Raw genomic sequence first — 14,783 nt, 5'->3', positions numbered from 1 at the left:
ACATCAAAAGAATCAGAAATGAGAAAGGAAATATCATGATGGACACAACAGAAATACAAAGAATTATTAGAGAATACTATGAAAATCTATATGCTAACAAACTGGAAAACCTAGAAGAAACGGACAACTTTCTAGAAAAACACAACCTTCCAAGACAGACCCAGGAAGAAACAGAAAATCTAAACAGACCAATTACCATCAACAAAATTGAATCAGTAATAAAAAAAACTACCCAAGACTAAAATCTCCTGGCCAGATGGATTCACTGCTAAATTTTATCAGACATTTTGAAAAGACATAATACCCATTCTCCTTAAAGTTTTCCAAAAAAGGGAAGATGAGGGAATACATCCAAACTCATTCTATGAAGCCAGCATCACTCTAATACCAAAACCAGGCAAAGATCCCACAAAAAAAGAAAATTACAGTCCAATATCCTTGATGAACAGAGATGCAAAAATACTCAACAAAATAATAGCAAATCGAATTAAAAAATACACCAAAAAGATGATCCATCATGATCAAGTGGGATTCATCTCAGGGATGCAAGGATGGTAGCACATTAAAAAATCCATCAAAATCATCCACCACATCAACAAAAAGAAACAAAAACCACATGATCATCTTCACTGATGCTGAAAAAGCATTTGACAAAATTCAACATCCATTCATGATAAAAACTCTCAACAAACAAAGGCCATACATGACAAATCCACAGTCAACATCATACTTAACAGTGAGAAGCTGAAAGCTTTACCCCTAAGATCGGGAACAAGACAAGGATGCCTACTCTCCCCACTTTCATTCACCATAGTACTGGACACCTTACTATGGCAATCAGACAACACAAATAAATAGAAGGCATCCAGATGGGCAAGGAAGAAGTCAAATTGTCACAATTTGCAGAGGACATGATATTGTACACAAAAAACCCTAAAGAATCCACTCCAAAACCTCTAATATCTGAATTCAGCAAAGTTGCAGGATACAAAATCAATACACAGAAATCTGTTGCTTTCCTATACACTAACGATGAACTAGCAGAGAGAGAAATCAGGAAAACAATTCCATTCACAATTGCATCAAAAAGAATAAAATACCTAGGAACAAACCTAACTAAGGAAGTGAAAGACCTATACCCTGAAAACTACAAGACACTATTAAGAGAAATTAAAGAGGACACTAACAAATGGAATCGTGTCCCATGCTCTTGGGTAGCAAGAATTAATATTGTCAAAATGGCCATCCTGCCTAAAGCAATCTACAGATTCAATGCAATCCATATCAAAATACCTTAAATGAACTGGAACAAATAGTTCTAAAATTCATATGGAACCACAAAAGATCCCAACTAGCCAAAGCAATCCTGAGAAGGAAGAATAAAGCAGGGGGAATCTCTCTTCCCAACTTTAAGCTCTACTACAAAGCCACAGTAATCAAGACAATTTGGTACTGGCACAAGAACAGAACCACAGACCAGTGGAACAGAATAGAGAGTCCAAATATTAACCCAAACATATATGGTCAATTAATATATGATAAAGGAACCACGGATATACAATGGGGAAATGACAGCCTCTTCAACAACTGATCTTGGCAAAACAGGACAGCTACATGTAAGAGAATGAAACTGGATCACTGCCTAACCCAATACACAAAAGTATATTCAAAATGGATCAAAGACCTGAATGTAAGTCATTAAACTATAAAACTCATAGAAAAAAACATGGGCAAAAATCTCTTGGACATAAACACAAGCAACTTCTTCATGAACATATCTCCCCGGGCAAGGGAAACAAGAGCAAAAATGAACAAGTGGGACTATATCAAACTGAAAAGCTTTTGTACAGCAAAAGACACCATCAGTAGAACAAAAAGGCCCCTTCTATAGTATGGGAGAATATATTCATAAATGACATATCTGACAATGGGTTGACATCGAAAATATATAAAGAGCTCACACACCTCAACAAACAAAAAGCAAATAAGCCAATTAGAAAATGGGCAGAGGATCTGAACAGACCCTTCTCTGAAGAAGAAATTCAGATCATCAACAGGCACATGAAAAGATGCTCCACATCACTAATCATCAGAGAATGCAAATTAAAACCACAATGGTATCACCTCACACCAGTTAGGATGGCTAATATACAAAAGGCAAACAACAGTAAATGTTGACAAGGATGTGGAGAAAGGGGAACCCTCCTACACTGCTGGTGGGAATGTAAGTTAGTTCAACTATTGCGGAAAGCAGTATGATGGAGGTTCCTCAAATAACTAAAAATAGAAATACCATTTGATTCAGGAATTCCACTCCTAGGAATTTACCCTAAGAATGCAGCAGCCCAGTTTGAAAAAGACATATGTGCCCCTATGTTTATTGCAGCACTATTTACAATAGCCAAGCAATGGAAGCAACCTAAGTGTCCATAAGTAGACAAATGGATAAAAAAGATGTGGCACATATATACAATGGAATATTATTCAGCCATAAGAAGAAAACCAATCCTACCATTTGCAACAACATGGATGGAGCTAGAGGGTATTATGCTCAGTGAAATAAGCCAGGTGGAGAAAGACAAGTATCAAATGATTTCACTCATCTGTGGAGTATAAGAACAAAGAAAAAACTGAAGGAACAAAACAGCAGCAGAATCACAGAACCCAAGAATGGAGTAACAGTTACCAAAGGGAAAGGGACTGGGGAGGATGGGAGGGAAGAGAGGGATAAGGGAGAAATATGGACATTATGATTAGCATACATAATGTAGGAGGGGTGCACGGGGAAGGCAGCACAACAACAGAGAAGACAAGTAGTGATTCTAGAGCATCTTCCTATGCTGATTGACAGTGACTATAATGGGGTATGTGGTGGGGACTTGATAATGGGGGGAGTCTAGTAACCATAATGTTGCTCATGTAATTGTACATTAATGATACCAAAGTAAATCAATCAATAAATAAAAATTAATATAAATAATAGTGTACTACCTTTGTATGATGATATACATACAGACAGTAACTATAGTTATAGTGGTGAGCATTTCGTTATGTATACAACTGTGGAATCATTATGCTGTACACCTGAAATCAATACGATATTGTATACCTACTACAATTAAAAAAATATCTGCTGAGTAAGAAATAAAAACAGAAATCATATTACCTCAAATACATGCTTATATTATTTGTCTATAGCTAGTTGTGGGTGGTTTCTGAATTGGAATCTTCTCTGTTTTTGTATTCGCTGTTTCATAACAGAGCCACCTCTGACTGCTAGGCAGTGTATTGTTTTGTTTTTTTTTTGTTATCATTAATCTACAATTACATGAAGAACATTATGTTTACTAGGCACCCCCCTTCACCAAGTCCCCACCCCCCACCCCATTACAGTTACCGTCCATCAGTGGAGTAAGATGCTGTAGAATCACTACTTGCCTTCACTGTGTTGCACAGCCCTCCCCATGCCCCCCCTACATTATACATGCTAATTGTAATGCCCCTTTCTTTTTCCCTGCCCTTATCCCTCCCTTCCTACCCATCCTCCCTAGTCCCTTTCCCTTTGGTAACTGTTACTCCATTCTTGGGTTCTGTGAGTCTGCTGCTGTTTTGTTCCTTCAGTTTTTCTTTGTTCTTACACTCCACATATGAGTGAAATCATTTGATACTTGTCTTTCTCCACCTGGCTTATTTCACTGAGCATAATACACTCTAGCTCCATCCATGTTGTTGCAAGTGGTAGGATTGGTTTTCTTCTTATGGCTGAATAATAATTCATTGTGTATATGTACCACATATTCTTTATCCATTTGTCTACTTATGGACACTTAGGTTGCTTCCATTTCTTGGCTATTGTAAATAGTGGTGCAATAACATAGGGGTGCATCTGTCTTTTTCAAACTGGGATGCTGCATTCTTAGCATAAATTCCTAGGAGTGAAATTCCTGGGTCAAATGGTATTTCTATTTTGAGCTTTTTGAGGAACCTCCATACTGCTTTCCACAATGGTTGAACTAATTTACATTCCCACCAGCAGTGTAGGAGGGTTCCCCTTTCTCCACAACCTCACCAACATTTGTTGTTGTTTGTCTTTCGGATAGTAGCCATCCTTACTGGTGTGAGGTGATATCTCATTGTGGTTTTAATTTGCTTTTCTCTGATGACTAGCGATGTGGAGCATCTTTTCATGTGTCTGTTGGCCATCTGAATTTCTTCTTTGGAGAACTGTCTGTTCAGCTCCTCTGCCCATTTTTTAATTGGATTATTTGCTTTTTCTTTGTTGAGGTGTGTGAGCTCTTTATATATTTTGGATGTCAACCCTTTATAGGATCTGTCATTTATGAATATATTCTCCCATACAGTAGGGTAACTTTTTGTTCTATTGATGGTGTCCTTTGCTGTACAGAAACTTTTCAGCTTGATATAGTCCCACTTGTTTTTTTTTGCTTTTGTTCCCTTGCCCGGGGAGACATGTTCATGGAAAGGTTGCTCATGTTTATGTCCAAGAGATTTTTACCTATGTTTTTTTCTAGGAGTTTTATGGTTTCATGACTTACATTCAGGTCTTTGATCCATTTCGAATTTACTTTTGTGTATGGGGTTAGACAGTGATCCAGTTTCATTCTCTTACATGTAGCTGTCCAGTTTTTAGGCAGTGTATTTTAATGAATTAATTTTAGTCCTCTAAGGATTGAGTTAGTTTCTGATGTTCTACAATCACACAAAAAGCGCAGTTACAAAAAAATTTTTTTTCAGAGAATCCCAAACTAGAGTTGTAAGAAACCTTTAAAAATAGTCTACCCCATGTTTATGTGAAATTTATTAGAAATTCTAAGGGGGGAAACAATTCACAATTAAAATTAAAAGACAAATTTCTCAAGACTAAGAAGCAATAAATATGGAAGACCTCTGTTTTCAAGCCATTATTACAAGATCAATATAGTTTGTTCAATTTAGTTTCTAGATTGTTCCTGACTTTGGCATCCACTCAGGAAATACGCATTTCCATCTTCCCATTAATATATTCTGAAAAATTATTTTGATTTCCTTATAATCTGATAAAAATTGATTTGCAAAACAGTTAAAAGTTAGTATTGAAGTACCTGCTAAGGCTTTATATGATTTTATAGAATGTGTAGACCACTAATGTGGGGGTTAGAAAGGAAAGGTCTTAATTAACATCGCTAATAACCTAGTTTTTGTCTTGCACAGTAAGGGGAAAACTTAAATAAAACTGAATTTGTCATGATCAATTGATAACAAATATTCTTTTAGTGTCTCTTTGTAAACAAAACTGAGATAGGAATTTGTTAGGCATTTCATTTACTATTTTTTTTAACTACTAGGAACTGTTTTCTCTTATGGTGTTTTATGTTGTAATTATATTAACAACATTTCTGATATAACATCCTAATATTAAGTAATATTACCAATGCTTCCTTTGTAGAATTTTAATTTCAAAGAATGACTAAGACATCTTAATTCTTAAAATGTACTGCAATGTAACAGGAGCTTTGCTGATTAGGTTAATTAAGATCCCACTAGGCAAAGACTCTTTGGTGCAGTGTTTTTTTGTTAGGAGTTAAGAGATTTGCTAGAGAATCTAGTCACGGCATTTAATTTAGCTCCTGGGTTGCTTTCTCTTTAGCTGAAAATGGTGTTAAGAAGAATAGTCACCCTTTCCATAAACCACATAAATGTGGTATAGCTGAATCACACAATGTGATGACTTCTGCTTCTCACTGGCGAATAACACTGGATTCCAACTGTACCACTCAAAATTTTAATTAATCTGTTCAGCTGCCTGACATCTTTAATTCTGATTAAGCATGGCAATCACGTTAGCCAAGGAATTAATAAGAGGTTGAACAGGACAGGATGTATCCTGCAGCAAACCACTGGAGCCTTTTCCAGTCTGCTATTTATCTGTGTCAGTTCTCCTTTCACACATTCATTCACTTCCACTCAGTTATAAATAATCTGTTATGATTTCTCCCCAAAGATATCAAGAAAGGCTGTTAAATGCACTGCTGAAATCTAGATATCCTATGTCTTCATAGTACCTCTCATCTACTAGTATAGTAATTCTATTAAAAAAAGAAATGAATTTAGTTTGGGATAATTTAAATTTAGAAAATCTATTTAATGCCCTAGTAATTAGGGCTTCTTTATAGTGTACTTATTTATGTACTCCTAATCACTGGTCCTCAACAGTAACAAATTAGTGCTAAGTAGAGTGAAAATGTATCTATTTTTCAAAGTAATTAACAGTACCTAGAAAATACCTTTCATACCTAATTTTAACATTAAAAACTGGAAAAAAATCTGAAAACTGACTAGAAGCAGAGAATATAGGCAGAGACCTGAGCCTCTGTTCATAGGAAAATGTATTAATTTTAAAACCAATCCTTGCATGTCTATATATGTATATTCATGTACATGATATTCATCTGAGCCTCCTAAAAATCTAAATAAAGATTTCAAGAGGTTATCTTGTGAAACGGCCTTATTTTACAGGTGCATAAAAGCTCTGGTATGTTAAATAAATTCCCCAAGTTCCTATCTAGTTGTGGTAGGGCTGGGACTACAAACCAGATCTCTTGAGCCTATATTAAGTCTCTTGCTTACATTATTCTCCTTTTGAGAGACAACCCAGGCCCTAGTGGCAATACAATCTAGCCCTTGCCTTCAAGGTGAGAATGTTCACACTGCTAAGCTGAAACCACAATTACCTGGACAGTGACAACCAATAACATTTTGGCCTTACTGTAATCCTGCTTTCATGCCCCAAAGAAGTAATTAATTGGGCGTAGTTCTTTAGATCTTGTTCATTGTTTGAGGTATGAACAGCTGCCACCTAGGTGTCCTGCAGTTGGCTTACTCCTTATTTCTCCTTATCCAGTTCCAAAACTCAGAGGTAATCTGGCATATAATTAATTCAGTGGAGAATAACAGTGAGTCAAATGATGCAAGCAATTTACCATAGTTGGTACCAAGAAGAACACAAGATAAATAGGCAAAACTTGGATGGGTTCATAAAATAACAAATGTATTTGATAAAATATGTATGATAAATAAATGCAATGATATAGAAAGTAAAAGCAACATTTACACTTAGGAAGAAATATATAATAAAAGTTCTGTCATCCTCTGCTGCTCTCTCAAATTTTGTGACTTGGATGACAGTTCTGTTCTTCAAAATGAAAATGGAGTTCTAAGAAATTAAAAGAATTATCTGAAGATGCAGAATTATGGCTAACTTCCTCTAGACTACTTACTCCCCCATTTCACTTTAACTAATCCTATATAGGCTTTATTTCTTAAAGATCTGTTTTCTAATTAGCAGCTTCCTTCTGTTACCCATTCTGTTTCTAACAGCTCTTTTCTGAGAATCATGTTGGAATATTTGATCTTTCATTTTAACACCCCATCTCCAGTGATGGCCTGTGGAGAAAATGCAAGGTCCTAAGGCCAGGATCCCTACCTGACACTAAACTACTTAATGTAATTGGCCTACTGCTAGGCTAATGCTTCCACACCCATAGACAATAAGCTATTATTCACTGAGTCACTATCTAAAGAGCTCTGCCCAATGATCTGGAAGAGGAAGAGACAGAGGTAGATTACAGACCTGCAGACTGCTGGATGCAGATGTGATTCTAGTGCTCGACCTACCACGATGATAATAAAGCTGGATATAAACCTTTTACCCAAAGGATGTTCCATTGTTATTTCTCAGTCTCAATGAATCCATAGTGAAGTTGCCCAGGGATGAAACCCACTGGCAAGACATGGCCACTAACAGTAAATGAAAAGCCTTTCTTTCTAGGGATCTGAAAAAAAATCCTGTGAACTCATCCAATAATTGTACAATAGGACAATAACGGGATCCGGTTCCTTAATAAGGAAGAAGGTTGCACCATCTTTAGGGAGCTTTGAGTGATGTCAAAGATATTTAATACTGAACTTCAGTTGGGCATCAAAACAAATTCTTCCCACTTTTAAATTACAAATATTATGAAAACATCTTTATATAATATCTTGGTGAATTTCTGTGAGTATACTGATAATGTAAATTCCTGGCAGTATATTAGAGGGTGTATACCCTCCAGAAAGATTACAACAATTGACACTACTACCAACAGAGTATGAATGACTATGCCTGCTCCAGGTATCAAACTTTAATATTTTCATTAATCTGATACATGAAAAAATAAGATCTCATTTTAATTATCAATTGCATTCCTTTAACTATGGGTAAACTTGATTATCATTTGATATGTAATTTGACGATATTCCCTTTACTGCGAGCTCCTTTGGACCTCTGCAAGAATTTCTTCCTTCAACTTGCAATCAGAGTATATTAAAAGATGCCTACATTTTTCCAACACACAATATGCATGAGGAAACACTTAAAAACAAGGACAACTTCTATGCTCCCCAGAAATGGTTCTCTATAAATTTTCCTCACAAGTGTCCACTGAACATAAAATAATTCTTCCGCCGCCCCAAGTATCAATCAATCGTAGTTTTACCCAAACTACGAACAATACTTTTCATTAAGAGCAAAGGACAATATTCTAGTCATATTTCCTGGGCTTATACATCTAAAATTTTCCAATTTTACTTTCTTGAAAAATAATTCTGGATTGTTCCTGATCAAAGACGCATATGAAGTTCACACACATTGCCCACACCCTTTCCTTGCTCTCCTTGCCTCCCCCTTACATATGGGGCTATGGTTATAAACATGAAGATGACAGTATGTGAGAAAGAAGTAGCTCTGAGATTGCCTTTTCTGCTTTTTGACCCCTTCAGGCTATATATTTTCCTCCCTGCCTCCAACCCTGCTCCATTTTACGTTACAACTCACACACACACCCCAACTCACTCCTGTCCATACTTAAGATGAAATGAAATATACAAGAATTTAAGCCTAAACGAGTCTATATTTAGTTTAAAGGCCCGCTGTTATTTAATTGGAATAAAATTACTGACATCCTTATTCCCTTGGTTGAAAGTTATCTTCCTTTCTCTGAACTCCTGAACTGTATAATTTTTATGTTATATATCACCTTCCTATTTTTAGTTATTTTTGCAAGTTTTTGTATTTTTTAGTAGAGACTATGAGTCCTTAAGTCTGAGATTGTGTCCTGGACATTTTTGAATTCCTTAGAGCACCCACCATGGTATTTTACACTGAGTGGCCAGTCATTATTTCATTCTTATATTAAATGAGTTTGTACTTTGTAAAGTGCTTCAAATAGTGTCTACACATGTAAGTGCCACTTAAGTTTATTAAATTAATGAAAGAAACAGGTCAATTTTTCCTTTCTACTGAATTTTTCCCACGAGTGTGATTTTCCCATCTCCTACATTAAAGAAACTTCTTTTTGACCTCATGTCCTCCAACAGTTACTGTCCCACTTCTCTGTTCCTATTAAGAGTCACCAAAATAGTCTAAAGCTCAGTGTCTCCATATTCCTCTCTTCCCATTCTCAAATCCACTCAACCTGCTTTTCTCTCATCATTCCACCAAAAAGTTTTTGTCAAGGTGACTCAACAAAATCTAAAGATTTTGCACATTACTAAATTTAAAGATGAGTTCTTAGTCTCCTTCTTACTTGACCTATCAGCAGCAGAGGACTCCCTTCCTGTGAAGAGTTTCTACCTGTGGCATCCAGTACACTATGCTCTCCTGACTTTCCTCATCCCTCACGGGCCACTCTTCCTCCTCCTCTTCTTAACCAGGAGTGATAGGGCTCACTCCTTTTTCTTCCTCTCTTCTTTATGTAAAGTCGTTCCCTCTCTTGATGACTTTACCTAGTCTCATGACTTTAGATACCATCTAACTGTGATACCCCCTTAAATGACATTTTCAGCCCAGACCTTTCTCCTATATTCCAGACTCATATAGTCAATTGTCTATTTGACATTCCCACTTAGATGTCTAACACTAATCTCAAATTGATCTCTTGCTCTTTCCCACAAAACCTGCCACACTAGCAGACTTTATATCTCAGTTAATGACAGATTCATTCTTCCAGCCATTTAAATGAAAATCCTCTAGTCACTGATTTCTCTCTTTCATACCTTACATCCAATCCACCAGAAAATCCTGTTGGGTTTATATTCAACATACATCCAAAATCTGACTACTTCTCACCTTCATGTCTGCTATTTTAGTTTGAGCCATGATGATCCTATCTTGCCTAGGTTATGGCCTCCTCACTGGTCTTCCTTTCCAGAACATAATCTGTTCTCAATACTACAGCTAGAATGATCCTTGAAAAACCTAAGTCAACCCATGCTACTGCTCTGCTGAAAATTCTTCAGTAAATTCACTTTACACTCAAAGAGAAAGCCAGCCTTTAAAAATGCCCTTCAAGGACATATCTGATATGGTCCTCTGTATGGGAGATTAAAAGCCATAATTCATCCTATCCAGTACTCCTTCCGTTTACAAGTTAACCTTCTCATTCCTCCCATCAGTAAGTGGAATCTGTTTCTCCATCCTGTGAAACGGAGTTTGGCCATGGACTTGCTTTGGCCAAGTTTAACATTATCAAGTGTGACACAAGGAGAGACTTGAAAAGTGTTTGTGTATTGGGGCTTCAAGTGCCAGACCTGTGAAGGAGGCCATGTTAGACCATGCAGCAATGAGAGTGACCCTTGGGCAAGACCAGCACAAGAACCACCCAAATGAGCCCAGCCCGAAGAGCTGACTCACAGAACTGTAAGCTAATAAAATAGTTGTTTTAAGTCACTGATTTTTGGATAGTTTGTTATACAGCAACAGATAAGACACTCTGTTACATCTTCAACATACCAATTTCTACTACTCTTCCCTTGCTTATTCTTGCTCTTGTCATACCAACCTCTGTCCTCTTGTAGACATGCGGCACACTCCTGTCTTTGTTCTGGCTATACCTCTGCCAGGAATATTCATTCTTCAGACAGTTGTATGGCTGACCTGCGCACCTCTTTCAAACCGTTTCTCAAACATCTCTTTTTAAATGAGGTCTATGCTGACTCTCCTACTGAAAATGGTGATCTATCCTCAGCATGTCCAGTTGCCCTTACCCAGCTATGTTGTTTTCAAAACCCATCCTTCTCTCACACACTCTTACTTCTTAGGCTTCCTAACTGTTGTTGTCATCTCCCCCAACTATAATGTAAGCTATATGAGGGCAGAGGATTTTTCTGTATTGTTCACTGATATATCCCAAGACCAACTCAAACCCCAAAACCGGATACATAGCAAGCAGACTTTCAGTAATTTTTTGTTCACTGAACAAATGATTGGTTTACACTACCCTCTGTCCCAAGTAGGACATACTAGGCTGGCATTTAATAATTCCTGGTATAAATGAAAATAATCTAGGGCAACTGCTTTTAAGCTTCAAGTCAGAGTTCTTTACCTTTTTCCCCTCTAGCAGCCTTAAGGGATACAGTACATTCTCATGAGCTTGCTAATTTTGAAGAAGAGAAGACATTTTGAGCACTGAGAGTAGGGAAACACTGCAACCTGGAACAGTCTCCTGCCAGTGTTGCATACTTCTCATCCACTGTTCAGATCACTATTCAAGCCTTTTTTTTTTTTAATGGAACTCAAAAAAGAAACTCTACAATTACAAAACAATGGGGGTAGACCTTTGCATTGTTTCTATGGGATCTGACCTTTACGTGGCACACTGAGACCTATGGGATGATGAGATTTAGGTCAAGCAGCAGTTAGAAAGTTCACATGTGAGAGGAGTTTTATCTTTCAAAAGTTCACCATTTAAAGTAGTGACAGCCCAACATAAATACTTGTTTAAAAAGTTATAGCATCTATGTGTGACCAAATGGTTACACATTTGTATAGACAACTGAGGAAATGTCAACACTGAAGGAATAGTCTAGAATGTTTGCATTACATATATGACTTTAACATAAACATACAGATGTGTGGTGTTGCAGAGTTATTAAGAAAGGAAAAAGAATTATCTATCTTTAGAACCGGTCAACATCTGGGGATATTATAATCTTATGTATTTAAAATACAGATGAAAGTTGAATATACATAGAATGGGTTTTATAGTGTCCCACTTTAATAGAGCTCTCATTTCCTAGAGTCAGATACATTTTCCTCTCTTGAGTCTTCCTTCAAAATATTCATTCTGTAGTTTAGAATGAACTCTTCACAAAGCATGCTGCAATCTCATGCAAAGAAGCCATAGATGAACCCCAATCTATAGCAGTTTGATGTATCCAGATAGTCACATTAAAAAATCCAGACACTGGAGCAAGTACCTCATTTCTGAGTATCTTAATCATTGTTTTAATCAAAGTATTTTAGTTCACCAGAGTCAATGAGTAGTTTGAGCAAGTGAGATAAAGACACAGGTAGGGAAGCAAGCAAGCAGTTTAATCTACAACTACCAACCATTTACTCAGGTACTAAGAGTATTTTTTAGCAAACTTTCTTTACTCATGAATTAAACAATCAATGCAGAAAATAAAATCAACTTAAAATGTTTAAATTATGTTTACATTTCCCTCCTCCCTCTGGACTGTCAACAGTGGATAAAAAGGAGTTACTTTCTGTTATTACTATCAGTCTCCGTTCCCTAACCTTTTAGGACTGTCCTATGAATTCTTTCCTTTGGACCACCCCCATTCAATCAGGGCTAGCATTCTTAATAAAACATATATAATTAAACTGACCTTTAATAACCTCACAACAAACAGAGATTTGCCAAGATTTTAAAATCCAAGATACAGAACAAACAACAGAAGTAAAGGGTACAGAGCAGAGGCATAAATCTGTTACAACAACTGGTAAATTCTCTGCCATAAGGCATAAGAGAGTGATTAATTTAATATCAAACATGAGTAAAAATCTGTTTGGATCTTAAATCCAATGGTCCAACAGCAAACAATATTAATGTACGTTAACTTTAAAATCAGGTAAAACTATTCAGAATCTGTTTGCTCTTAGAATTTATCTTTTAGAAAATATCTGTATTATCATCTATATAGCCAACTCAAAAAATCATGGTAAAATCTATCTCAAGACCAAGTTTTCTACTTAAGATTATAGATGAAATGTGAAAATGGTGGTTGCACTGCATAAAGCTGGATCATCTTCCTACCCAGTTGTATATCTCAGGAACTTGTTCTGATCTGGAGACATGAATTTTAGCACTGAGATTATGTGCATACTGCTTTACAATTCAGAAAATTGCCAAGTCTTTGGGAAAAACACACTGAAAGCAAGTGAGTGATGAGGGCCTTTTCTTTTTAATGTGAGAAATATTTCAAATGGCTCTAATCCAAATTCTTATTTGTTATGCATGCCTGGCATCTTCAAACTTAACCCAGACTTTTCCCAAGCTGCCACAGGCAAGCAAAAGTCTTTTATTAATTGAAGGAAACACTTATTTTCTGATAACTAGCCTGAGAGAGTGAAGATGACATTTACTCTGCACTGAAGCAGCCCATCACACGGGAGAGCTGGGACATTCCACGATGATCTGAGCATGCCCATACAGAGCACTCTGTACATTCTGCCCAAATACCTATGGGTAAAATGAACAACTAGGAAACACATAACATGCTTCTTGATTATTGCAACCTCATACAAGTCAGTCCAAAATAGCCAATGCCTGTGGCTGAGATCTAATGCTGAAAAATGCTAAGTTTCAGCAGCTAAAAGCATATCCTGTGACTGTCTATTCGACCAGCCCCCACTTAGAGCTGCAGAATTATAGGATTAAGGAAGAGAGTTTAAAAAGAAGACAGATACACACACATATACAACATACGGTTTCCGAGGAGAGTGAAGGCTCCATGCTTGTAAGGGAGAAGGAGGAGGAATATGCCGAATAACCCTCGGGTTTCTCCCAGATTTGAACATGCTGTACTGTGGCATGAGGTCAGCAGAGACTGACTCCAGCCCTGTGAGGCTGAATTCTACCCTGACAAAGCAGTATCACTGTAATATGAAGCAAAAGGATCCAGGGCATGTTGGCAGCTATACAGAGTGGTTGTTCTAGAAAGTAATGGCAATTCCAAAACAAGAGATCTATGCTGTCACATGAGATAATCTTCAGCCCAGTTAAGCAATAAGCACCAAAAATACTCTGAATCCCAAATGCAGACATCTCAAAATATTAAAGGTAGGAAAGAACTTTTCTCCTTGAGCATATTTTGTGTCTGGAGGAAATGAACAGGAAGTGGGAAATTTGAAGAGCTATTGGTTTACTTGGCTTGTATCACAAATAATATTCTGATTCTGATCTGAGGCATAGTCCTCTGGACACTGTGACCTAGCCAAGAAGCCCCAAACCTTCTCTGTGACTTTACAAAAGAACAGGGAGAATATTCTGAAAAATGTCTAAGTACCCAGGTATGTTACACAAAGATCTTGATAATTAGGTCCCTGTCTACTTTTCCCATTTCATCTCTGTGTTCCAGTCACTGCCACTATTGCCAATTTAGAGGTGGAGAAATGGAAAAATATGGAGGTTAGTAACTTGCCCAGACTTAAATGCTAAGTGGTAGGGCTGGGATTTAAAGTCACACTGTACAGTTTTGGCTCCAATTCTTACCTACTATGTAGTTATGTTTATGATAAGAGCTCTATCTTAAAGGAATCAGCAGAGACAGAACATGAGCACCTACAAGTGTATTACTAAGGGCTGGAGAAAAGCTTCAAAGAAAGAGGTAGCTGAGCTCTTGACTGAATAATTGAGGCACTGTTCTGGGCTGTAGAGAAACATTAGAGAACAGATTATACC

General features: G+C 37.0%; 1 protein-coding gene across 9 annotated transcripts in view; it reads right to left on the bottom strand.

Annotated features, from left to right (window-relative positions):
• The window catches only part of TMCC1 (transmembrane and coiled-coil domain family 1), a 343,299-nt gene that overhangs the window by 70,709 nt on the left and 257,807 nt on the right, over positions 1 to 14,783 (bottom strand). Inside the window, exon 1 of one of the 9 annotated variants that reach the window (XM_036911438.2) lies at positions 13,809 to 14,617. The exons of the other annotated variants lie outside the window; for them this stretch is intronic. Coding sequence (XP_036767333.2) covers positions 13,809 to 13,835 — 27 coding nt within the window. The 5' untranslated portion in view covers positions 13,836 to 14,617. Of the gene's footprint in view, positions 1 to 13,808; positions 14,618 to 14,783 lie in introns of those variants that run through there. 9 annotated transcript variants of the gene reach the window in all.

Source organism: Manis pentadactyla, chromosome 1 (genome assembly GCF_030020395.1).
Source record: "Manis pentadactyla isolate mManPen7 chromosome 1, mManPen7.hap1, whole genome shotgun sequence".
In the NCBI taxonomy this organism is placed as follows: domain Eukaryota; kingdom Metazoa; phylum Chordata; class Mammalia; order Pholidota; family Manidae; genus Manis; species Manis pentadactyla.
This window is presented reverse-complemented; position numbering and strand designations above follow the sequence as displayed.